The sequence below is a fragment of the Sciurus vulgaris genome (assembly GCF_902686455.1).
Source record: "Sciurus vulgaris genome assembly, chromosome: 5".
Classification (NCBI taxonomy): Eukaryota; Metazoa; Chordata; class Mammalia; order Rodentia; family Sciuridae; genus Sciurus; species Sciurus vulgaris.
The window spans coordinates 171,764,312-171,787,859 of record NC_136465.1 but is presented as its reverse complement, the minus strand read 5'-3'; the positions used below and the strand labels follow the sequence as shown (position 1 = coordinate 171,787,859).

General features: G+C 45.7%; 3 protein-coding genes across 4 annotated transcripts in view; 1 reads left to right on the top strand and 2 right to left on the bottom strand.

The window, feature by feature from the left end:
- Positions 1–899: 899 nt before the first annotated feature.
- Positions 900–2,876, bottom strand: TOMM22 (translocase of outer mitochondrial membrane 22). The gene is made up of 4 exons (XM_079140779.1): positions 2,719–2,876; positions 2,407–2,525; positions 1,837–1,954; positions 900–1,618 (listed from the first exon to the last, which is right to left on the bottom strand). Exons 1-4 carry the CDS (start codon positions 2,833–2,835, stop codon positions 1,544–1,546), a joined length of 429 nt encoding a protein of 142 aa, XP_078996905.1. The 5' UTR covers positions 2,836–2,876; the 3' UTR covers positions 900–1,543.
- A 4,718-nt stretch (positions 2,877–7,594) lies between these two features.
- CBY1 (chibby 1, beta catenin antagonist) lies at positions 7,595–18,167 on the bottom strand. 2 transcript variants are annotated; one of them, XM_079140770.1, is made up of 5 exons: positions 18,020–18,167; positions 12,015–12,130; positions 9,300–9,405; positions 9,097–9,215; positions 7,595–8,278 (listed from the first exon to the last, which is right to left on the bottom strand). In XM_079140770.1, the coding sequence occupies exons 1-5, from the start codon at positions 18,090–18,092 to the stop codon at positions 8,198–8,200; spliced, it is 495 nt and encodes a 164-aa protein (XP_078996896.1). In that variant the 5' UTR covers positions 18,093–18,167; the 3' UTR covers positions 7,595–8,197. The 2 variants fall into 2 exon arrangements, with proteins under 2 accessions (XP_078996896.1, XP_078996897.1); XM_079140771.1 differs by lacking the exon at positions 12,015–12,130 and having other exon boundaries at positions 18,020–18,144.
- Positions 18,168–18,300: 133 nt separating this feature from the next.
- The window catches only part of FAM227A (family with sequence similarity 227 member A), a 63,293-nt gene continuing 58,045 nt past the window's right edge, over positions 18,301–23,548 (top strand). The window contains exons 1-2 of the mRNA XM_079140780.1: positions 18,301–18,669; positions 21,583–21,818. Coding sequence (XP_078996906.1) covers positions 21,677–21,818 — 142 coding nt within the window. The 5' untranslated portion in view covers positions 18,301–18,669; positions 21,583–21,676. The remainder of the gene's footprint in view (positions 18,670–21,582; positions 21,819–23,548) is intronic.

The following is a 23,548-nucleotide window of genomic DNA, read 5'->3' as shown; positions in this document are numbered from 1 at the left end:
ACAAAAAAAAAGGAATTCATTACCATCATCTAATAGTTTGATCAAGATTCACCTGGAAAATCCAGACAAAATGTTCACTTAGTGGGATTTGTTTCAGAAATGTACCACTGAAGCACTTTTCAGTTTGAAGTTAGGATTGCAATTTGAAGAACCAATGTATAAAGCACAGCTTGTACCTGACTAACTGGTGAGTGCTTTGCCCTAGTGAAGTGAAATATGTGTCTGAGCCAAGGACCTAGGCTGCCTCTATCTAGAGTGCATAGCAGGGTTCAGCAGTCAGGAGGCTGTATTTGAATCCAAACCCAGCACTTATTATGAGGCCTTGTGTATATTACTTAACTTTTCCATGACTGTTTCCTCCTTTGCAAAACAGGAATAATACTATCTCCAAAACTGCACAGTATTATTTTGATAAAAGGATCCACACCAAAGACTCGAGTATTTTATGCTAAAAAATTTCTTATGTTAAATAGGAAAACTGCAAGATTCAAATATGGGACTGCAACTGACTTCATCAGTTTCTCATCTCCCATCACTTAAAAAAAAACAAAAACAAAACAAAGCACAAATAAGTTCTTATCCCCAACACTAGAAATCAGTACTTCCTACAAGTTTATAATTGTGAAATGTCTGTAGACTACAAAAACACTGACCTGGCCCTTTCCTTAGGATGGTGGATCAGAAATTGATTACTTGAATTCAGTGCAAAGGTGTCATTAAGAGTTTCTTGGTGAACAGTGAATTTTCTTTTTCAAAAATTTAACTTGGGCCTTGAAATTATGAGTGGGGATGGAAATGCTGGCTAAGAAGAGAGGAAATGTGAAGCACTATTATGTCTTTGGCCTTCTAAAATGGTCCAAGTAACTTTTAGGTACTTATTATAGGCACATGGATGACACTTTGAATTGGAATAATTTTTAATATTTAAATACAAAAAGTGAGCACTGACTTTTTACTACACACAGGTCTAATAGCCAAAATGTGCAGAGGAAACGAGCCTCTGCTCTGTCCTCCACACTCATTGTCCCCATTTTGTGGGTGAAGCTGCAACCAGCTTCCTTTCTCTCCAGTATACATGGGGCTTCCTGGTGCTTTACCAGACAGGTGCAGTGTACTTTGTCAGTTTCATAATATGTGCATGTCCCTCCCCAATATCTCCATTCTTTAAAAAAAAAAAAGTCATTAATGGTCAGGGATCTTTCCCCCCTATTGTGGGGCATCAGTGTCTACCCCACAATAAGACAGTGAGGAGATCTTAAAGTTAGGAGCAATCTACTAGAAGGGGTAAGGTGGCCAGAGCTGGAATAACCGTCTGCATAGCTGCACTCTGGTGTCAGAGTGAGGACAGAAGAAACATTGAGGACAGCGTGGAGGGCACAGTTAAAAGTTGGGAGTCTCTCCGTGAGACAATGAGGAGAGAATTCTTTCTACCAGGTTTGGATCAATATGCCACAGTTTAAAAAAAAAAAAAAAAACAGCAGTTCAAACACAACTGAATTTCAAATTTCTCCCATCAAGACAGCTCAAATATAGCAGTAACAACCTAGATCTTTCCAGGAAGTGAAGGCAGAGCCCCTGGCATTCCTCCTGACAGCCCTGTGTTAGGCCCTAGAAGTATCTGGAAAAGAAAAGGAGAGGTGTAAGGCATTGTACAGGACTAGACATCATTTTCACTGTACCTGATGAGGCAGACAAAAACAATATTGAGCACAGGCACCTAAAAGGGCATGGGCCTAATCCCAATCCCCACCCACATAGTAACTGCAGTCTACTGGTGCTGGAGAAAGGCATAGCTTGTGTCTCCACCACAGGCAAAAAGTCAGAGTTTGGGTTCACCTGCCGCTGCTGCAGTTGCTGCTGTTGCTCCATTTGTAACTTCTCAGTCTCAAAGACAACAGGAAGAACCAGTATCATAAAAGAAGTGGTCCCAATCCACAAGGCTGCCCTGGAAAACCTGCAGAGGGAGGGCAAGTATGGAGACGCAAATGAACAGGCGGCCCGGTTAAGAACAAAGCAGTAGTCAAACCTCTCTTTCACTACATACAGTGCTTTTCCTAAGTGTATTCCACCCTGTCCTTACATCATTCTCGAGTCTCCTACCAGGGGCAGGAGGTTGTTCTGGGAGGTATGATATTTAGCCATAGCTGCTTAACGATCTTCTCAGTTCTTATAAAGCTACTCGTACATCAATCATCTCAGATAAACTAAAATGACTTCCATAACAACCTTGCCAAGTAAGAACCCCCACTTTACAGAAGAGAAAACTGGAACTCAGAAAGGTTAGGGTACAAGCAGTCCAAGGTCACTCGAACCCAGAACTCCTGCTTCCGAAGTCCGTATTCTCTTTTCTCAGAGGTTCAGACATCCCATGCACACACCCAATGTCTTTGTCCCCTTGTCCCTTACCTGTACATTTTTTGAGCCACAAAGAGGGAAAGATCAAAAGTGGCTCCGGCCGCGGACCGGACCCTCTCCGGGAACATCTCCGTCAGACCCCAGAGTCTCTCCGACAGGGTCTCATCTAGCTGTGGGGAAGGAGGTGCGGGTTTTGGCCGAAGCACCTGCACCTGCGGCTCCGCTGCGACGCGGAGGCCGGCAGAGCAGGAGCCCCTAACCCCGCCTCCCGGAGAAGCCGCCTGCACCGGGATCCCGCAGCACGCGGACCCCACAGCCCCGGACGGCCCGCTCCTCGCCCCGCACCCCGCAGGGCCCCAGTACCTCCTCGTCGTCGTCCTCTTCCAGCTCTTCCTCGGTTTTCTCCGCGTCGCCTTTCGGGAGCAATTCATCCGGGGACAGAGGTTCCCCAGCGCCGGCGGCAGCGGCGGCGGCAGCCATGGTTATAGGGGACACCGGAAGCGGAAGGGAGCAGTCGAGCTGGGCCCCGGATGGACAGAGCCGCCCTTCCGGGAGCGAGAGGCGTGGGGCCGGGAGAGAGCGGCGCCGCCTGGCCCGCGGCTCTACTGACTCTTTGCCCGGGTCCCGCCGCGGCGGCGTCCCCAAAGCCTCAGTCGTCTTACGCGGGGGTTCTGAGTTCAGGGGGCCGAAAAATGGCCCGGAAAGTTAGAGCAGCAGCGCCGGGTGCCGCCGCAGTCATTCCGTGCAGTGGTCGGGAGCGGACCCAGAAGCCGCATTGTAGCAAGCCTCCCTGGATCACACTTTGAGAAGCACCATCCAGCTTCACTTTTCTTGCGGGTATGGCTTTTGGTGGAGATAAGTTAGCGATCTGGAGGTTTGTTGGTCTTTGGGGAACCATCAACTAAACCGTTTCAAGGTACCAAAACAAAGGTAAGCGTGAAGGCTGAAGGACGTGGCACTGCGCGTGCACGCGTTCTCTAAAATCCTCACAACCGGTTGAGGTAGGCGCCGTTCTCTCCGTTTTAAAAACCCGGGAACTCGGGGCTGGGGATGTGGCGCAGTGTTAGAGTGCTTGTTGAAGAGTGCTTGCCTAGCAGAGATGAGACCCTGGGTTCAACATCGAGCACTGCCAAAAAAAAAAAAAAAAAAGGCAAGATTGCGGTAGTGGGGTGCTGCAAAAATTTCTAGAGGATGGGTTTCTAGAATTGGGCTTGCTGGCCAGAGCGTATATGTACTGAAGTTGTGCTACATACTAGTAACTCTCCTCCAAAGAATTATATCCTGTACATTCAAAATAGTAAGAGGAGCTGGCGCGGAGGCTCCAGCTCCAGAGGATCCTCCAGGCGGGAGGATGCAAGTTCAAAGCCAGCCTTAGCAACTTAGCTAGGCCCTAAGCAATTCAGCGAGACCTGTCTCAACATTAAAAAAAAAAAAAAATTAAAAAGGGCTGGGGAAGTGACTGTTTAAGCACCCCTGGATTATCGATCCCTGTCGGTGGGGGGTGGTTGCTGGGGATTGAACCCGGAGGCGCTTTACCACAGCACTACATGCCCAGCCCTTTTTTAATTTTTAATTTTAATACAAGGTCTGATTTGCTTAGAGTCTGGTTTAGTTGCTGAGGCTGGCCTTGGACTTCTTATCCTACCTCAGCCTCCTAAGCAGCAGGGATTACAGGTGTGCACCACTAAACCCTGCCATAATGTGCACCCACAAATTAATACAAGTGTAATTTATATATATTTAGCCAACTGACCTGAAATCAGAGACTCTTAAGACAGATAAGCCAGATTCTTACCTGACCCATGAAAATGTAGTAATGAGTCTTTGTCCTGTGTTTACATAGTTTGGTGGGCTTGAGAGCTGGCACTACCTCCTGATTCAGTCCTCAGGCCTTTCATCCTTGGAAGGTCGGAAGGGCAGAAGGGCAGCTCTGACTATAGGTTTTCTTTTTTTTTTTTTTTTTTTTTCCAGTACCAGAGATTGAACCCAGAGATGCTTAATCACTGAGTCATATCCCCAGCACTTTTTATATTTTATTTAGAGACAGGGTTTCTAAGTTGCTTAGGGCCTTGCTAAGTTGCTGAGGCTGGCTTTGAACTCTGTCTGGATCCTCCTGCCTCAGCCTCTGGAGCTGCTGGGATTACAGGTGTGGGATGACCTATAAGATTTTCATGTCACACCGGTTGAGAAGTCAAAATAGTGATTCCCACTGAGGAGAGGATAATATTTGGAAAAAGCAGGCATGTAGCTTCTGGGATGCCAGAAGGTTCCATGTCTTGTCCTGGGTGATGGGTACATGGGCATGTTCATTTTGGATAATTCATCAAGCTGTACACTTACGAATTATTCTCTAATACATGTATTAAATTTTTTTAAAAGTAGACTAGCTTTATAAATTTGAGGGCAGCTTAAGAGTTTGGTGCCAGTGGTTTTTTAGTTCTCTCACAGGTTCTTTTAAGAAATGCCTGGGTCTAGGAGTAGCTCAGCAGCAGAGTACTTGCCTAGCATGCATGAGACTGTGGGTTTGATCCCCAGTATTGCAAGAAAAAAAAAAAAGGAATGCTAGATCAACACTGTTGGAAGGTAGAGCAGGCAGTCTTGTGTGAAAAGTACAACATGGATGACTTCTGTTGGAAAGTAGTTCACAAAGCTAATGTGAAGAAGTTTTGGGAAAACCAAAACTTAATTTTGTCTGTATTCACAAAAGCAATACATGATTTTTTCTTTAGTACTACAGATTGAACTAGCTGTGCTCTACCACTGAATTACATCCCCATCCCTTTTTGAGAGTCTTTCAAAATAAATGGTGTAAGTCTAAAAGAGCTCTTTCAATTATAAAATTGCCAAGGGATAAAAAAATATTGGAATCATGCAATGCAAAGTGTTTAAACCTGCAGGAGGAAACGAGATGCACAGAAAGCAGAGGACAAACCCCTGTGGAATGGGATATTGAAAGGCTGGGATGGGGAGGAAAACAGAATATGACATTGCTAAAGGTCCCCAGGAGAAATGCTCAGCAGCAAATGCAACATTTGGTGAGACTATTGCCAGGTCAAAGGTCATGTCAATGGACAAAGGGACAGTAAGGGGGCCAGCAAATAATGGGTGATGCCCCATACTGGAACCAAGGTAATGCTGCCATGGTTGTAAGGGTGTTCTGGAACCCTGGGCTCCCTAGCTCCTCTGTTCCCCAACCCTCAAGCTCACGATTTACACCTTTCCTATTTCTGTCCTGCTGAAATTTGAAACTGGTGATATGGTAGTTCTTAAAGGTAGAGGTGGTTTTGCACAGTCCTTTTGAAATTTTTATAGAAGCTATAAGTCTCTCACATAAATACATATTAGGGCTGAGTTGCAGATCAATGGTAGATGACTTGCCAAACATGCATGTGGCCCTGGGTTCAATCCCCAACATCCAAAAAAAAAAGGCGGCGGGGGAGAAAAAGCACATTAGCTTGTACATCGTGCATATGAACCACCTTGCTAAAACTCAAAAGATTTCCTCTAATTATTGCCTCTAATCCTGTACTCACTGCTCATGCCCCCAGAACTTTCTATTTCAGCTCTTCAGTGACCATCCTTCCCTAATTCAGTTCACACAAAAATTCATGATATTGTTGTAGTGATTAAAATGGTCGCGTTAAGGAGCTAGCACTGTTTACTTGGGTTCCCCATAACTGCTAGATTTGGTTAAGAAAGACTTTGAGGGGGAGGAATTTTAGCCAGAACCTGAAGGACGTATCTGACTAAAAAGATAAGATCTTGGAAGAAAATACCATCTCAAAGGAAAAGAAAACAAAAGAAACTTCCTAAAGCAAACAGTTCAGGGTGGTGAGATGTGGGCGTTTTTAAATTTTTCTTAACAGGAAAAATCCTTGACTCACATCACATTCTAACTCCTCAGCAAACACTGGCTCCACTGCAAGTCCTATCTCGAATCTGACTGTGTCACCTCTACAGCCACCGCCTTGCTGGTCCCAGCCTGCCCCCCTTCAGCCTGCTCTTACCACACAGCAGCCAGAGGGATCCTTTAAAAATACCAGTGGATCACAGCATTCCTCTGCTCACTCCCCAATGGCTTTGCCTTTCTCATTCAAACCTAAGACTTCACTGCCCCACATACCACAGGGTGTTCTGGGGTCCTGGATTAGCCGGCTCCCTGAGGTGTTGCAGGTGATGCTGCTAGAGGATCCAAATCATTGGGACAACCAAATAGGCCCCATGATTCCTAAACTTTCAGTCCTGGCTCCATCCCTTCTAGCTATGTCACTTTGCTGGGCTGGTTTCTTTATCTAAAAAAAAAAGGAGATGATGTGCCAGGCAGGGATGTTGGCCAAATCACATTGTTTTTATTGTATGCGGGTCCAAATATGTAACAACAAATACTGCCATTATGTACAACTATAATGCACCAATAAAAAGGTGCAAAAAAATAAGGACGATGATTAACTTGAAGAATGGAGGGTACTCATTGAAAGGCTGCCAAAGATCCAGGCCTAGGCACAAGCAAACTCAATTGCTCCTATTATCTGTATTTGAAAACTTACACCCTGCCATGTATCTGGATCCTTCCCTGATTTCTTTTCTTTTTTTTTTTTTTTTTTTTTTTTTTTTGCGGTGCTGGGGATTGAACCCAGGGGCCTTGTGCTTGCGAGACCAGCACTCTACCAACCAACTGAGCTATATCCCCAGCCCCCCTAATTTCTTTTGAATTAAACATTCCTGTATCAGGAAGTGAGGACATAGGCTGAAGCTACAAATTGTCCTCTTCTGCCCACGCCCCTACACTCTGTTGGCCAGAGCATGTCAACAGTCCTTGCTTCACAGGACTGAGCTGAGGGGAAATGAGACAGTGTGCTGAACCCAGTGCCAGGTATGTGACAATCCAGGTGTATGCCCCTGCTCCCGGACCCCTACCCTGTTGGCAACCATTTCACCCCAGGAGGTGCTGACACACGCTAATTCTCAATTCTCCTGCCAACCACCAGGCCCTGCCAGGTCCCAGCCAGTCCCACTTCCGGAAGCAAGATGGTGGAGGGAGCAGTTTGAGCACAGAGAGACTATTTCTCTTCAAGGTCAGCCTCCACCAGTGCCCGGCAGAGCTGGAATGTCTCTTTCGAGGCCACTGTTTCCCCAACCCTGAAAACCGCATTTTCAGTGAAGCAACAGAAGATTAGACTCCAGGCTCCGTACTTCTTGAGGAACCCATGCTGGTTTTTTCAGTCATTTTGGCCAGAGATGATATTTAACACCATTTAATAAAAAGAGAAGTAGTGTGAACAGGAAGGTAGCATGAAAATAGTGTTGCCATGAGGACCAGCACTTGATGCTGGGAAGCTGAGGCCAGAGGAGACTGGGTTGGGGGACGAGCATTCTTTGAAGGCAGAGAGACAGTGGCCTGCAGGCCAGAGAACCAAGTGAGCGCTCATGCCTGGTCCCTGAATATCCGGCTCTTGGAACTGGTGAGTACGAGGGGGTGAGATGGATGAGATTCAGCTGCTACTCCCAAAAGCATCGTCCAGCAGGATGACTGGGACACACGCAGCTGTGTGCTCACGTGTGGTGAACTCCCAAGGCTTACCCTGCCCTCCGCTCCCCGGGTCTGCTTGCAATGTGGCGTCCCCTAGGTGGTGCGTCTGGCGTGCCTTCCCAGCATCTGCCCTCGCCTGGCATCTTGGCTTCCTCCATCCTGTGCCCCCTTCCTTTTGCCAGCCCAGGAGTGCAGTGCAGTGGTCTCTTCCAGGACCAAATCCACTGGTTTGGCTAAAAAACAAACTACTCGGCCACACCCTCACCCCGGTCAGTGGGATTCTCCCTAGTCTCCTGACAGGTCTCCGGGTTTTCACTTCCTCCTTCGGCTGATGCTCTTCAGTTCATCCAATTCTTTCTCCATCAAGTGGGATTCAGCAGTGGTCTCAGAAAGCTGGAAGTCAAGCAGCAGCAGTTACAAACAGGTTTCTGGACTGTGTGAGGTCTGAAAGGCCACTCTGCACTGAGGAAGGGCTTCCTGGCATTCCTCTAACACTGCTGGCCCCTGTGATGGGAAACCCTTGGCAACTGGGCAGATGTGACCCCTGATGACCCAGGACCACAAGAATGTTCACGATCCACTCTGGTCAACCTTTTTTTTTTTTTCTTTTTTCTTTTTTTTTTGTGGTACTAGGGATTGACCCTACCAAGGGGTGTTTACCTCTGAGCTGCATCACCAGCACACACATACCCTTTTTAAATCTTTTTTTAAAATTATTTTTGCAGTTATATTTTTGCAGTTCATTTATTTATTTTTATGGAGTGCTAAGGATCAAACCCAGTGCTAGGCAAGTGCTCTGCCACTGAGCTGCGGCCCCAGCCCTACTTTTCTAAATCTTGAGACAAGATCTCACTAAGTTGCTGAGATTGGCCTTGAATTTGCAGCACTCCTGTCTCAAGTCTCCTTAGTCACTGGGATTACAGGCCTGTAACACCAGACATGGCAGGTCACTGGGTTTTAACAGCCATAAGAAATCAATGCTGCTGCAGTGTGTGTCCCTCAGCAGATCTGTTCTGGGTACCGGTTGATACACAGGTACTGTGTATCTGTTCCAGACCTTCAAGGTAGGGACTGTGTCTTATTTGTGTCTTTGGACGCAGGCAATGTACCTGGGCTAACAGGCCTGTGAGATGTGAACTGGACGGAACAGTGAGGGTGGAGCCTCCCTGAAGGGAAAACCCAGACATCCTCCCCAGCAGCTTCTTGCTCACCATGTCCAGGAGGATGTCCACTTTGAGCCGCAAGAGATTGTTCTCTTCCTCCAATTGCTGGTTCCGCCTACGAAGGCGCTGAGCCTCCCTCCGGTCCACACCCCCGCTGAGCCCTGTCTCTGGCAGAAGGACGGAACCCATAGTTATAAGAGAGGTTTCCTTCTACAACCTTGTTTGACAAAATGGCAGGAAACCCAGCCCACCTGTTATCCACTGGCCATTTTCAAACTTCAGGCTCTGCCCTGCCAGGTTCATGGTAGGGGTTCCATAGTCGAGGCCCAGCTCCACCTCCCGGGTTGAACGATCCAACTGTGGGTGAGAGACCACACTGGCTTCAGGAGGCCAGAACTGCACCCTTGGCCCAGCTCCCTCCCACTAACTCCAGACCGATAGTCTGTTTCTGTCCTCTGATCATTACCTAGCACCTTTAATAATCTTTAAGGGCCAAAAAGTCAAATGATATGTAACAAAAAAATTTTTAACTATAAAAGAGAAATGTTCTGCTTTAAACATGGGACATTTCCCCAAAAAGCTATATATGCTGAAATTTGTAAACTGAATTATTTACACCTACTGGACACTTAACAGCTTAAGGAATGCACTCTTTTTTTCCTTGTAGGGCTGGGACACGTCAGGCACTCATCACCGAGTTATATCTACAGCTCCAGAAATCCAAATTCCACTGTAAATTTTTAATAAAATGAAAAAAATTTTCCAAATGTATTCTAAGTTATCATTTGCTTAATATGGAGCTATTTACATCACAGAGAAAGGATAAAATTCTACCACCCAATTCACAGTAGTGTTTTAAGTGTGCCAGTCCAATTTCCAGATACACTTATGTGACTCACTGAGTTCCCACCCTGGTCAGGACTAGGTACTGGGTGTTCAGAGGCAGACAGGACCAGCTCTGCCTTGCTTTCAGCCTAGCAAGGGAGATGGGCAGGGTAGAAGGGTGTGTGTGCAAATGTCCTTTTCTCAGGTCTTCCTTGACCATCCTATTTAAAATGACAACTCCCTGGTCCCAATGCCAGCCACGCCTTATCCCAGCTCTATGCTTTGTTTTGCTCCATAGGAGTTACAACTTATGACCACTGGATACAAATTTGCTTATTTTCTATACCCTCCCCCATTAAAATATTTGCTTTGGGGTGCGGGAAGGACTAGGGATTAAATGCAGGGTGCTTGCCCACTGAGCTAAACCCCCAGCTCTTTTGTTATTTTGTTTTGAGACAGGGTCTCACTAAGTTGCTGAGGCTGGCCTTGAACTTGCAATCTTCCTGCCTCCGCCTCCCCGGTTGCTGGGATTACAGGTGTGCACCACTGGATCTGGTACATATTTGCTCTTTACAGCGTGGCAATTTGATTCCTCACCAGCCCTTTCTCTTCAGTCCACTGTACTTCCAGTTAATGGCTCGAGTTAATGAACAGCAAAGAAGATTCAAGACTGAGGGAGTAACGGACACAAAGGAAGCTCCTGCGCAGCCCAGGTGGCACTAGAGGAGGAGCGCAGGAAAGGAAGGGGGGAGGCCTTCTATGCCACTCGCATGATCTGAGCTGTTACCGGGTGATGATGAGGTGCTAATAAATCCATCAGCAACCACACACAGCCCTGGGGAGGTCTTTACCCTGCCACCCCTTACAAGTCTTGCAGTACATAAAACACTGTAGAGAGGGGGCTGATATGCATGTTACAGTCAGAGACAGAAGCCATGTAATCACGCTGCTGCTCCTGCTTTCCATGTGGCTAGGATGTGGGATGTCCCAGATGCACTGCCTCTTTGACAAAGAGGATGGGGAGGCTCGAGGCCTGCAGGCGTTAGAAACAGATCCCAGAATCTAGCCCTGGTCACAATAGGGCTGCCTCCTATTCTGATTTTAACTGGGGCACAGAGGCAGTGGACTCAAAGACCCAAAAGCTGGGTGAAGCCAGCCTGAACAGCCTTGCTGCCCTACCCTACTAACCTGTGAAGGACTAACGTGCAATCAGCTCTGTAGGAAAAGGTCAGAGAAACTAGGATACACATCATTTCCTGGCATGTGAGAACAGCAATGACACACAGGATTATGGTGGGGAGGATGAACCCAGTACCTGGTCATGGATACTCAGAAGACTTTAGGAAAGCTGACAGTGACTGAGCACGGGATCTATGTGTACTTGTGTGTTAAGGATGGAGGAGAAACAGCTGGGAATGGAAATGGGATTTCCATGTGCTCTAACATTTTAAACTTAGAGTTTATACATTCAAAAGGGTAGTATGTTGCTTCAGAAAGGTATCATTTGTTCCAATGCTATTGCTATTGGCATATTCCCAAATATTCTTAGAAATCTCATTTGGAACTGTATTCAATCATTTTGACTGTCACTAAGGTAATCATCCTTGAAGAATAAATTTGATTCTTAAACATGACTGATTTCTGGCTGAACCTTGGGAATACAGTGAAATCCAAGTTGGATAGTATTATTTGGGACCAAAAGTCATAATTAGATTGACTGTCTTCTTAGGTTTTTTTTTTTTGGGGGGGGGGTGTACTAGGGATTGAACCCAGGGGCACTTAACCACTGAGCTACATCCTCAGCCCTTTTTATTATATATTATTTAGAGACAGGGTCTCACTGAGTTGCTTAGGGCCTCCCCAAATTGCTGAGGCTGGCTTTGAACTTGCAATCCTCCTGCCTCCCAAGCTGCTGGGTCTACCAATGTGCACCATCACACCCAGCTCTTCTTAGGTTCTTGAATAAACTCTAGCAATAATTCCCAAATAGAAGTTCAAAAATGGTTTTAGCAATAGCAATACTATGAATTAAAAGGATGCTCTCCTATGATGATGCCTGGAGGCCCATCCTCTCCAGTGGAGACCACCCTGGGCATTCCAGTCACACTGCACACCACGCTGACACCAGCCCCCACACTCACAGAACGCAGGTTGGAGAGAGAAGCAGACTTCCGAGGAGGTGTCTTCTTCGGACTGAATATATTCCCAAAGAGAGGCATCTCTGGCCTGATAAAGGAAAGGCCGACTTTCCCTTCTCCTAGTGTCAGAAATGTCAAACAAACAAGTGGATCAGTGATCGTATACCACTGTTCTCAAATCATGAAAACACTTTATCCCATGGCTACTAGAAGCCTGGCCAGCTCCCGTGTGTTGATTGTTCTGTACGTGCCTTGCAGTACGCAAAGACCTCTGCAAGAAATAATCTTATTTAACTCACAACCACCTTTCGACAAGCTACTTATCGCCCCAGCTGACAACTGACATTCAGAAAGCTAAGGTTCGAGTGGGAGCAAGTGTCTGAACCCAGGTCTAAATGGGTCTATAGTTTACATGAGCCACAGGCAGGTCCGTCACAAATCGGCATCGCCGACTTCACGGTTTGGAATGCCATCTCAAGTTCAGCTACATGGGTCAGAACTGCTCTGGGAGCAACCATATGCTCCATTTTGAAGAACAAAGTTAAACTTGTATTTCACCCTGGGGATGATATTAGAACCCCTCACTTGGTCCATATGTCGGATGGTCCATGTGCCTTACATACGGTGAGGTCTGAAGGGAAGAGGAGATCCAGAACAGGCAGAGCTCACGACGCCACCCACCATACACCAGCTTCCAGAAGACTAACCTACTACAATTCACACAAGGCCCAGTGAAGTAGGTTTACTAACATCACCCAGGTGTGCGGGGAGGAAAGGAGCAGAGGCAATTTTTTTTATTTAAGTGTAACAGATATAAATCTAAAATCATAGTGTAAGTTTCATGACCTTCACACACACGACCACCATGCAGATAAGGGTGCAGAGCATTTTAGCACCAATGATGCATCCATCAACTTTATATCCACTAACTCCTACAGAAAGTCCTCTTTTGCACCTGGCTTCTCTTATTTTGCTTTTTGTTTTGTTTTGTTTTGTTTTGGTACCAACGATTGAACTCAAGAGCGTTTAACCACTGAGCCACATCCCCAGCCCTTTTAATATTTTATTTTGAGACAGGGCCTCAGGTTGCTTTTCAGCCTCCCTAAGTTGCTGAGACTGGCTTCTAGCCTAAAACCCTCTCACCTGCAGCCTCTTGAGCTGGTTAGATTACAAGCATGCACCATGCACCGGCCCTGCCTGGCTTCTTACGTTCAATATCATGTTTTTTGAGATTTATCCATGTTGTTGCATGTAGTAGTTTGCTCATTTGCATGGGTATATAACTCAAAAGTTCTCTGTCCACTCTATAGATGATGGACATTTGGACTGTTTTTGGTGTTTTAACTATCAAAAATAGTACTAAGAACACACTTGGACATGTACCTCCATACACATATGACTGCTGTTCTGCTTCTATACTTCAGGGTAAGATTGTTGAATCATAAAGCACTCATATCTTTAGCTTTTTGCTTTTTTCTTTCAGCACTGGGGATTGAACCCAGAGCCCTATACACTGAGCTACATCCCCAGTCCTTTTTTTTTTCCTAGTGGTATTGGGGTTGAACCCAAGGCTTCATGAATCCCAGGCAAGCACTGTACCTCTGAGCTATATCCCCAGCACCCCCAGTCCTTTTAAAATTCCATTTTGAGACAGGGTCTCACTAAGTTGCATGGGCCAGTCTTGAACTGGGATCTGCCTCAGCCTCCTGAGTACATGGAATTACACCTGTGTGCCACCATATCTATATCTGTAGGGTTTTGTTTGATTGTGGGGGTTTTGTTTTTTTGCAGTGCTGGGGATCAAATTCAAGAGGACCTCATGCATGCTAGGCAAGTGCATGCATGACTGAGCAACATCCCTAGTCCTGTATCTTTAGTTCTAATAGATGTCACCAAATAGTTTTGCAAAGTTACTGTACCAATTTATACTCCTAACTAACTGTAGTGTATGAGGGACCCTTCTCAACAATTCTTTCATTTTATCCATTTTGGTAAGTATGTTGTGATGTTGCATTGTTTGACTTTTCCCCACTAACTAGAGTACCTTTTCATATACTCTTTGGACATATAGAAACTCTCTTTTGTGATATTCCTGTAAGACTCTTCTGCTGGCTTTCTACTGGGTTGTCTGTCATCTTCTTGTTGATTTATAAAGGTCCTTTATATATGCTACATTCTAGTCTTTTGTTATATACACATATAGTGCTGAAAATATCTTCTCCCAATTTGTGACTTGCCTTTTTGCTTTCTTATTGATTTCTTTTGATTAATAATGCTCCTAATTTTAATTATTTTTCAATGATAATAAATATTTTGTTTAAGAAATTTTTGTTATCCCAAGGTCAAGATAAATTTTATATCTTGTTTTTTCTTCTTTTTTGTTATTTTTATGAAAATTTTTAAAGTTAATTTCTGGGATTTTATTCTTTTACTTTTTATATTTGGAACTGTAATTCATTAAATGAGAATTAATTTTGTATATGGTGTGGGATAGGGGTTAAGATTCATTTTTCCCCATTTATAACTCAATTTTAACTTAAAGCATACAATTAGCTTAAAAAGTTCCTTCTAAGAATCTGTGAACTGAAGATAACAGCAAAGGAAGTTCAAATGAGAAAAGAGAAAAAAGCAGCATTCTCGTCTTCCTGCTCCTATGTATAAAGTCTTCCTTCAACACATTATGATAAAAGTGGTAATGTATTAATCATGTCTTAGAAGAAACTGGCCAAAAAATAGAAGGGAAGATTTCCTCAAAACTATGTGAAACAGCCAGACAGGATGGCACCTATCTGGAATTCCAGCAATTCAGGAGGCTGAGGCAGGAGATCACAAGTTCTCGGTCAGCCTCAGCAACTTGGTGGCAACACACAAAAAATAAAAAGGGGTGGGGATGTAGTTAAGTGGCAAAATGCCCACAGGTTCATACCCCAGTACCAAAAAAAAAAAAAAAAAAAAAAAGAGAGAATTCACGGTATGAAACTATCATCATAACATGATAATTAGCAAGACATGCATCCAATGAGAATATAAAGGAAAACTTCTGGGCCATATTCACTGCAATCTTCCTCTCTTAGTCTCCCAAGTAGCTGGCATACAGGCCTGCACCCCACTGCCTAGGCAAAATTTCAAACGTGCACACTTTTTGAATAGAAAATCTATTTCTAATATTTTATACTCCAGAAAGATTTTGACAAACTTAAGTGTTCTCTATTGCTGATAACTGAAAAAATATGAAACAATCCAAAATATATCTACCAAGGGTTGAGGTAGCTACATACAATGTGGCACATTCTTATAATGGTACAGTAAATTGAGAGCTTTGTGTGGACTGGCCACAAAAACCTCAAAACACTTTAAGAAAGCAAGCTGTAGAACAGTGTTTATAATATAATCTTCCATGAGAAAGCAAAAAGAAAAAAAGTGTTTGGCACAGTTACACAGTGATTAAACCTGGAAAGGGGAGAAGGATGTCAGAACTGGCCATTTTATAGGTTAAAAAATGGTCAAATAGGGACTGGGGTTGTCGCTCAGTGGTGGGGAGCTGGCCTAGCATGCATGAGGCACTGAGTTCAATCCTCAGCACCACATAAAAGTAAACAAATAAAATAAAGGTATTATGTTCCTCTATAACTAATATAGATATATATATATATATATATATATATGGTCAAATAATGGCAATTCCATGTGATACAATATAATTTAAAATCACATTTAAGAGCTGGGTGTGGTGGTGCATGCTTGTAATCCCAGTGGCTCTGGAAGCTGAAGCAGTGAGATCATGAGTTCAAAGCCAGCCTAAGCAATTTAGCGAGGCCCTTAGCAACTCAGCAAGACCCTGTCTCTAAACAAAATATTAAAAAAGGGCTGGGGATGTGGCTCAGTAGTTAAGTGCCCCTGGGTTCAATCCCTGGTACAAAAAAATATACATTTTAAAGAATATACTTCTGGTTTTTTTTTTAATATATACTGGAGTCTTAACCTAAGGGTGCCTAACCACTGAACCACATCCCCAACCCTTTTTATCTTTTATTTAGAGACAGTGTTTCTAAATAAAAGTTACTTAGGGCCTCACTAAATTGCTGGCTTTGAACTCATGATCCTACTGCTTCAGCCTCCAGAGTTGCTGGGATTACAGGCATGTGCCACCATGCTCAGCTATTCTTCTGGATTTAGTGAATTATTACAATAATAACATTCACATTACCACTCACTTATGAACACACAAACAACAGTTAAAAAGGAATCTCTGCCCCTCTAAGCATCTGGAGATATTTAAAAAAGGAAAAGTAAGCCGGGTTGTTCTAGTCAAATCCCACAGTTAGGCTAAGAGCACTATGTCTGAGTGCAACAGAACCAGCTCAGGCCTAACTCTGCTCCTCGGTTGGTAAACCTCGGCACTTTGCTTAGTTTCTCCGGTTTTTAACTGAGGCACCTCACTCATTCTCACAACGTTTAATATCTGTCAACCATACAGTCACCCACAACATAATGATGTTTCAGTTGACAATGCACCACATATACAACACTGTATATATAATAGTGGAGCTGAATAATCCCTACCACGTAATGACATCATGGCCATCTTAACACAGTGAAAGGCATTATAAACAGCTCTGGGGCTGGGGTTTTGGCTCAGTGGTAGAGCACTTGCCTGGCATGTGTGAGGCCCTGGGTTCGATTCTCAGCACCACATATAAATAAATTAATTAAATAAAGGTCCATTGAAACTAAAAATTAAAAAAAGGAAACTGTTCCTTTAAAAAAAAAAAACTGCACTGCCAGTCCTATAAAAGTATGGCACATATAATTACATATGGCATATATAATAATAAACAACTATGTTACTGGTTTGTGTGTTTGCTATACTATAATTTTTATCATTAGGGAACACTGCTTCTGTTTATAAGACAGCACACCATGTAATGCCAACAGCAGGCTCAGACATCTGCTTTACCTATCTCTTGATTTTGCATCATTTTCTCTTCTGTTTGATTTGGTGCCCTGTTTTGTTCATTTTGGCCCTAGGAGTAATAGGTTATAACACACATATGCCACAAGACTCTACGTATACAGTACGATACCTAGTACATAGCCTAGGTGAAGGGTAGGCTGTACCACGCAGGTTCATAAAAGTACACTTTCTCATGTCTGCACAACAATGAAACCAACTCCCCCCTCAATGACACACTTCTCAGAATGTGTTCCTGTGATTAAGCGACCCTATGACTGTATTACAGATGAAGAAAAGGAAGGGTCTTCCTTTTAAATCAGATCTGATAATCCATAAACAACTCCGGAAAGTTCCTGGGATTCTGGGGCCGCGGAGTAGACCTGAGATGCGAGCTATCCCTTGGCCCAGGGCAGCCTTCCCTCTAGTGAAACTCCTTAGGGGAGAGGGCAGAGCACAAAGGAAGTGAAGAGAGAGCACCGAGCTTATCTAACATCACTTTGCTGCTAACCCTCAGTGGGACCCCGGCATTCTTCCCCCTTGGGGCTGGCTTCTTTATTTGTAATCACGAGTGATAACAGAACCTAGCTCACGAACTCTTAAGAGTTTATAAGACATGGATGGTAGCATTCGGTCCTCACAATGACCTTGGGAAGTATGATCGAGAGTGTCCCCATCTACAGATAATAATACTAGCTGTTAATCAATGTGCAAAGCTGTGTTTCCAACAGGTCATAAAATCCATTACCCTATTTTAACTCCAATAAGAAGGCAACGGAGAAATTTTTGGCTTTCACTGGCTTCTCAAAGGGAAACGTGTTCCCCAAAGCTTAACAGCCAGCCGGGTACGGGTCTCGAGGGAACCCGGCCACCAGGGCTGTTGGACAGGCACGATTTAGCTAATCACCTTCAGGCCGAGCCGCGGGGAGGAATCACCATCCCACTTAGTCCATCACCCAGGAAACACTGGGGCCCGAGCGCAGCCGCCTCCGGGGCCCCGCATCCCGCCCGCCTCGACTGAACCAGACCTCGCTGCCCGCCGGGCTCAGACACGTACCTGATGCGTCCCGAAAGTCGGCGTTTAAACCAACCCGAGGCCTCGCGGGAAGACCCCCTCGAGCCCCTGTCATCCGCCGCCACGACCGCGGCTGGCCAACCCCTCTCGGCTGCGCGCATGCGCAGTCCTGCCCCGGACTCTACCACCGAGGAAAGAGGGGGTGCCGGCGCGGGGGCTACCCGACGCGCGCCTCTGCGAGGCGCTGGAACTCTTGGCGGACTCCCTTTGGTATATCAAGTATACCTGAGGGACGAAATGGCTTAGAGTTGTAAGAGGCCGCGTCATAAGACAGACGAGGTACTGCGCTCACCCTCCCCAGGAACACATTGGTCCGGTCCGCCGAGTCCCCCGCCGGCGTCACCTTGGTAACCGCGTCTCGCCGGCTCCCGGGAGGCTTCAGGCGGTTCCATTGTTGTGGAAAAGGTGAAAGTGGGGACCGCGCCCGGTGTTGCCTGGAGAACGCCTCACAGTAGCAAAATGGGCCTCTCCCGACGCCCTTGCTCCCTCCGCTCCCACGGCCACAGAGCAAAGGGCGCCGCGTCCCGCTGGATGTGGACCGGTGCTGGTGCCAGCCGGAACTCTGCTGGGTCCCCTGAGGGGCCCGCGGGGAAACCCGCCCCCAGTTCGTCGGATTCCGCGGAAGATTTTAGGTAAGAAGTGGAGCGGCGCCGTGAGGACCCCACTGCGGCGGCCCCTCCGCACGTCCGACGCTCCTGGGCGTCCGCAGGTGAAGGACACCGAGGCCCAGGGACCGCTCCGGAGCCGCCCAGTGAGCCGGGAGCAGAGAACCCCATCTCCGGAAGTCCTAAGAGCGTGTATTATTGGCTCCATTTGGCAAATGAAAAAACTCGGGTTATTCAAGGAATACTTACCAGGTACCAGGTCATCCATGCAACTAGGGGCAGAACCCAGAGGTGCAGTCCCCGCTAGACCACACTGCATTGCGGAGCGGAGAGTTCCATGTCCTAGCACCAGCATCTGCACCGTCTAGCCCAGGCTGTTCATTAAAAACAGCAGGCCACATATGTAATTTTAATGTTTTAATAGTTACAGTTTGTAAAGTCAAAGCAAGACCAAAAGAACCAAGTAAAATTAATATGAATGTTTTATTAAACTCCTTATGTCCATGATATTCTCATTTTAAATACAAGTAATATTTTAAATTTTACATGGCTTTAGTTTTTTAATTTATCTAAAATTAAAATTTAGCCAGGCATGGTGGTACTCGTCTGTAATTTGCGATTGGGGGGCGGGGGGTGCGCGGCTGAGACAGGAGGATAGCACATTCCAGGCCAGCCTCGGCAACTTAGCAAGACCCTGTCTCAAAAAATAAAAAGAAGTAACTGGGGAAGTAACTCAGTGGAAGTGCCCCTGGGTTCAACCCAAAAAAATAAATTAAAATTTAACTTATTTAGTCACACCGACCATATTAAGGGACTAAATTGTCACAGTGGCTAGAAGCTACTATGATGAGTAGCATGGGTCTCCCTCTTCCCACCTTTCTAATCGTGCTGCCCTGTGCTTGCCTGGATGATGATTACCTCTCCCTGTTATTGAATTAACTCCTTGACTTCCTTCATTAGGTCAAAACACTATTTAAGTCCTCAGCACTGTGCACCACCCTTCTGAGCAATAGTGACAGTAGTAATTCATTTTAATTAATATTTTTCATGAATTATAATTATTTATGTAATCATTTGATTTTTACAAGTCTTCCGCAGTAGATGTAACCCCCATTAGGGCAGGGTTCAAGTCTGCTTTAGTTCACCATCCTATTGCCAGTAGGAGCACTCTGCTGGCTTGTGGGCAATATTCAGTAGTTGAATGACTGAAAGTTAAAGTGAATAGAAGTCTATCTGGCTCCAAGACCAGCATTGTTTTTACATGCTAGAACTCCTTAACTTTAAATGGGACATTGCCATCTCAGTGGCCAAGATGCATGCTGTCTGAGGGTAGAGCCCCTGGCAATGCTGGCCCTAGGGTAGCTGTTCAGTAAAGCTAGTTTTCCTCCTCCTCCTTCCCAAGTGGCAGGATGAAAAAACCCGCTGGGAAGAGAGTGTGTATTTTAAACATTTCTCTAAGAAACATGCTTTTTGGTCCTCCCATTAGGCATGAGTGATAAGGCTTTGTGTGTATGTGAGATTCTGGAGATAGGACCCAGGGCCTTGCAAATGATCGGCAAGCACTTTACCACTGGGCCACATCCCCAACCCCAAAGAAGGCTTCTTGACAGAGTCGCCTAAGTCTGGCTTCTCTGAGAAAGTGTTGTAGTTTTCCAGTCGTGGTGGGGAATGGGTGGGAGGCAGCTGAGAAACCCTAAAATGTACCTGTCTCCTTTCGCCCCCTCCTCTTGGCCTGTGTGGCTAAAGGCTAGGAGCAGGAGGAAGGAATCATATTGTCCAGGGCCTGAGCTGGCCTTTCCAGCAGTCTTAGTGACCTGGGGCAGCCAAAATGTATAGTCTTTTTGCACCAGAAAGAAGTGTGGGCCGTTAGTGTAAAAGAAATCAAACACTGAGTGAACAGAATCCCTAAGGAGTTATTGTCCTAATGGAGAAAGATGTAGAAGCAAGTCATTCCAGTTCAGTATTTTAACTGCTGTCATAAAGAGATGAAAGTAGAACTGTGGGGGTCTCAGAGGAGGTATGGTACTAGTGGCCTGGAATAATCTGAGGTTTCCCAAAAGATGTGTCACCTGGGCTGAGTCCAGTAGATGGAACAGCATGTGCAAAGCCAGAGAGGCACAGAGGGCACAGCATGGCCAGGGACCAGAAAGGCGGTCAGTGGGCCAGGCAGATGGGATGCATGGCTGGGGAGAAGAGGGTGGAGCAGAAGGCCTGAATCAGGAGGGAGGAAGGAGAGTGGTGCCAGGGCATCCGGGTTTATCTTCCCACCATACTTGACCTTTTCTCTCTTGTTCCCTTCTCTCTGAACTGTTTGAGGACAAGGTCTGAGTCTTGGACCTCATTATAAACAGGCCTGTAATACTAGGCTGTGGATATGGAGGGCCCACAAATGGTAGTAATGGACTCCTGGCCAAGAATCAAGGACCCAAGAGAGCAGGCAGGCGAGTAGTGAGGAGGCTAGGTTTCTGAGGAGGAGCAGAAAGCCCTGGGTAGATGGGGAGTCCAGCGCTGAGCAAATGGACCCAGTATTCTAGAATCACAACATCTGAGATCTGGGAAGGGTCTTAGAGCCACTTTAATCCAAATCCCCTGCTTTTACAGTTGAGGCTCAGAGGGGCAAAGAGATTTGATTTCATTTCTGGTTTGGAAACTGACTTGCCTGGTGATCTGGAGTGCTAAGTTTTTAGTGCTCTTATTATTTTAAAAACTAGAACAGTTTTTATTTTGAGTGGAGAGAAGGGTGGGCCTCAGCAGGCTGAAAGAATAAGTGTGTATGCCTCAAAGTTCTCAGTTAAGGTGACCTTCACAGGTGAGGCCTTTCCTCCCCTGGAGCACGGGCGTCATGTGCCTGGCCAGCTGCCCCTTACCAGAAGAGCGTGATCATCTCTTTCTCCTGTTTTCTAAGATGGTTCTATGCTATTTGCTATTTGTGATTTCCAGGAGGATGTCTGAACAAAGAGCAAGACTGGAGTGGGAAATGAGAGGCTTTTAAACGTGGAAACTCTTTGTTAGCCAATTTACAAGAAATTGGACAATGGATTGTTCCAAGAAGATGGAGGTCATCAATGTCATCGCCTTACCAATGAAACCAATGAATGAGAAGCTGATGGTTTCGCTCAGTGCACGGAAGGCAATGGAGAGGGCTATGAGGAAGGATTTTCAGGAGCATCCCCCCTGTATCCTTCTGGTGGTATCAACAGCACTCAGACCAGATGCACCTGAGTCCCACCACTGAGGAGCAGTTAGTGCTTCTGTCTAAGACACTCATCACTTAACTTGTTCACTCTGGTCACATCTATTAATTCGTTAATTCTTTTTTTTTTTTTTTTTTGGTAATGGGGATTGAACCCAGGGATGCTTTACCACTGAGCCACATCCCCAACACCTTTTATTTTTTATTTAGAGACAGGGTCTCACTAAGTTGCTTAGGACCTCACTAAGATGCTGAAGCTGGCTTTGAATTTGCAATCTTCCTGCCTCAGCCTCACAAACTGCTGGGATTATAAGCATGCGGCATCACACCCAGCAATTCATTAATTCTTAAGCCCTTATCTGCCCTCTAAAAGAAGGTGAGACCATGAAGGATTGTTTGACCTGAGAGTTTTGTTTTTGTTCTTTTGTGGAGATTGAACCCAGGGTGCTCTACCACTGAGATATATCTCCAGCCCTTTTCATTTTTATTTTTGAGATGGGGTTTTGCTAAATCGCTGAGGCTGGCCTCAATCATCTTGCGATACTCCTACCTCAGACTCCTGAGTAGCTGGGATTATAGGTGTGTACCACTGCACCTGTCTTTACTTGATTTTTTTTTTTTTTTAACCTAAGATAATCAGAAAGAGCCCAGAACAAAGAAGTCCTGGATGTATTTGTTGAAAGAATAAGGAAGAAGAGGGAAAAGGCTCGTTTTTTCCCCATCGTCTCCTTTCCCTCTACCTTCTCAGAGGTTGTAGGCCAACCCTCCATCCCCAACAAGTGAGCTCACGGCCCAGCTTTCTACCTCCCGTTGCCCTCGCCTCGCCTCACCTGCCAGTGCTCTGCCTGGGCTCCACATTTGCCCCTCCGGCATCATCCAGAGCACCAGCACCTCTCTTCCCTGGTCCTGCCTTCCTTGATCCTCCTCTCATTCTGAATGTGCCCCAGGGCCACAGCACCCATCTTCTGGAGGACACAGCAACTAGTGCCCTCAGGCGATAAGTGACCCAGGACTCGCCCAGCCATACTCCACGTCATGCCTGTGTCACTCTCACCCTCACCTTCGGGTCTCTCCAAAGCCTCCTCAAGATGTGGCAGAGTAGGAACCCTGAATGTGCCTCGGGGTCTCGCTTTGCTCTCTGATTCTTTCTTCTTAATCCCACACGCATCTCAACCCAGCAGATACATTTCACTTTCTGTGACTCGTCCCATCCCTTCGAGGTATCAAGTATTCTCCAGCTGGTCACAGCACTTGAGGGTGAAGGAAGTAGCATGAACCCTGCCTTATGTGAGAGGAGTGTGGGGCCTTCACCAAGGTTGTGCCTCCACCGAGACTGAGACCGGAGGAAATGCAGGAGTGGAGGGGCGAGGGGAGGAGCCTCAGGACTGGGCATATTTCAACAGTGATAAACAAGGTCAGGACACTCTGACCCAGGCATCCCTCACCTGAAAATCTCTCTTAAATATTCCAAAATACGGAAACCACTCTCTGCATGGCCAGGTGGCACCACAGTATTAGTTACTGATATAGGACAGACGAGGCTGGACACACGAATTTTCAGGAAGCAGGTTTGTGTACTGCAGAGACCCAAGAGGCTATCAACTAAAATATTTTATGGACCAGGAATCTGGAAATTCTTTGAACTTTATATTCAGTGGGAGGAGGGACTTAAGGACTTATATTTTCGTCAAAGTCTACAAACAGTATTATATA

Coding starts and splice junctions, on each gene's coding strand:
- TOMM22 (XM_079140779.1), bottom strand. CDS start 2,835: ATGGCTGCCGCCGCCGCTGCCGCCGGCGCTGGGGAACCTCTGTCCCCG. Junction 1,955..2,406: donor GTGGCTCAAAAAATGTACAG/GTAAGGGACAAG, acceptor CTCCCTCTGCAG/GTTTTCCAGGGCAGCCTTGT. Junction 1,619..1,836: donor AGCAACTGCAGCAGCGGCAG/GTGAACCCAAAC, acceptor TTTCTTTTCCAG/ATACTTCTAGGGCCTAACAC.
- CBY1 (XM_079140770.1), bottom strand. CDS start 18,092: ATGACAGGGGCTCGAGGGGGTCTTCCCGCGAGGCCTCGGGTTGGTTTA. Junction 12,131..18,019: donor CGACTTTCGGGACGCATCAG/GTACGTGTCTGA, acceptor TTCTGACACTAG/GAGAAGGGAAAGTCGGCCTT. Junction 9,216..9,299: donor AAATGGCCAGTGGATAACAG/GTGGGCTGGGTT, acceptor TCCTTCTGCCAG/AGACAGGGCTCAGCGGGGGT.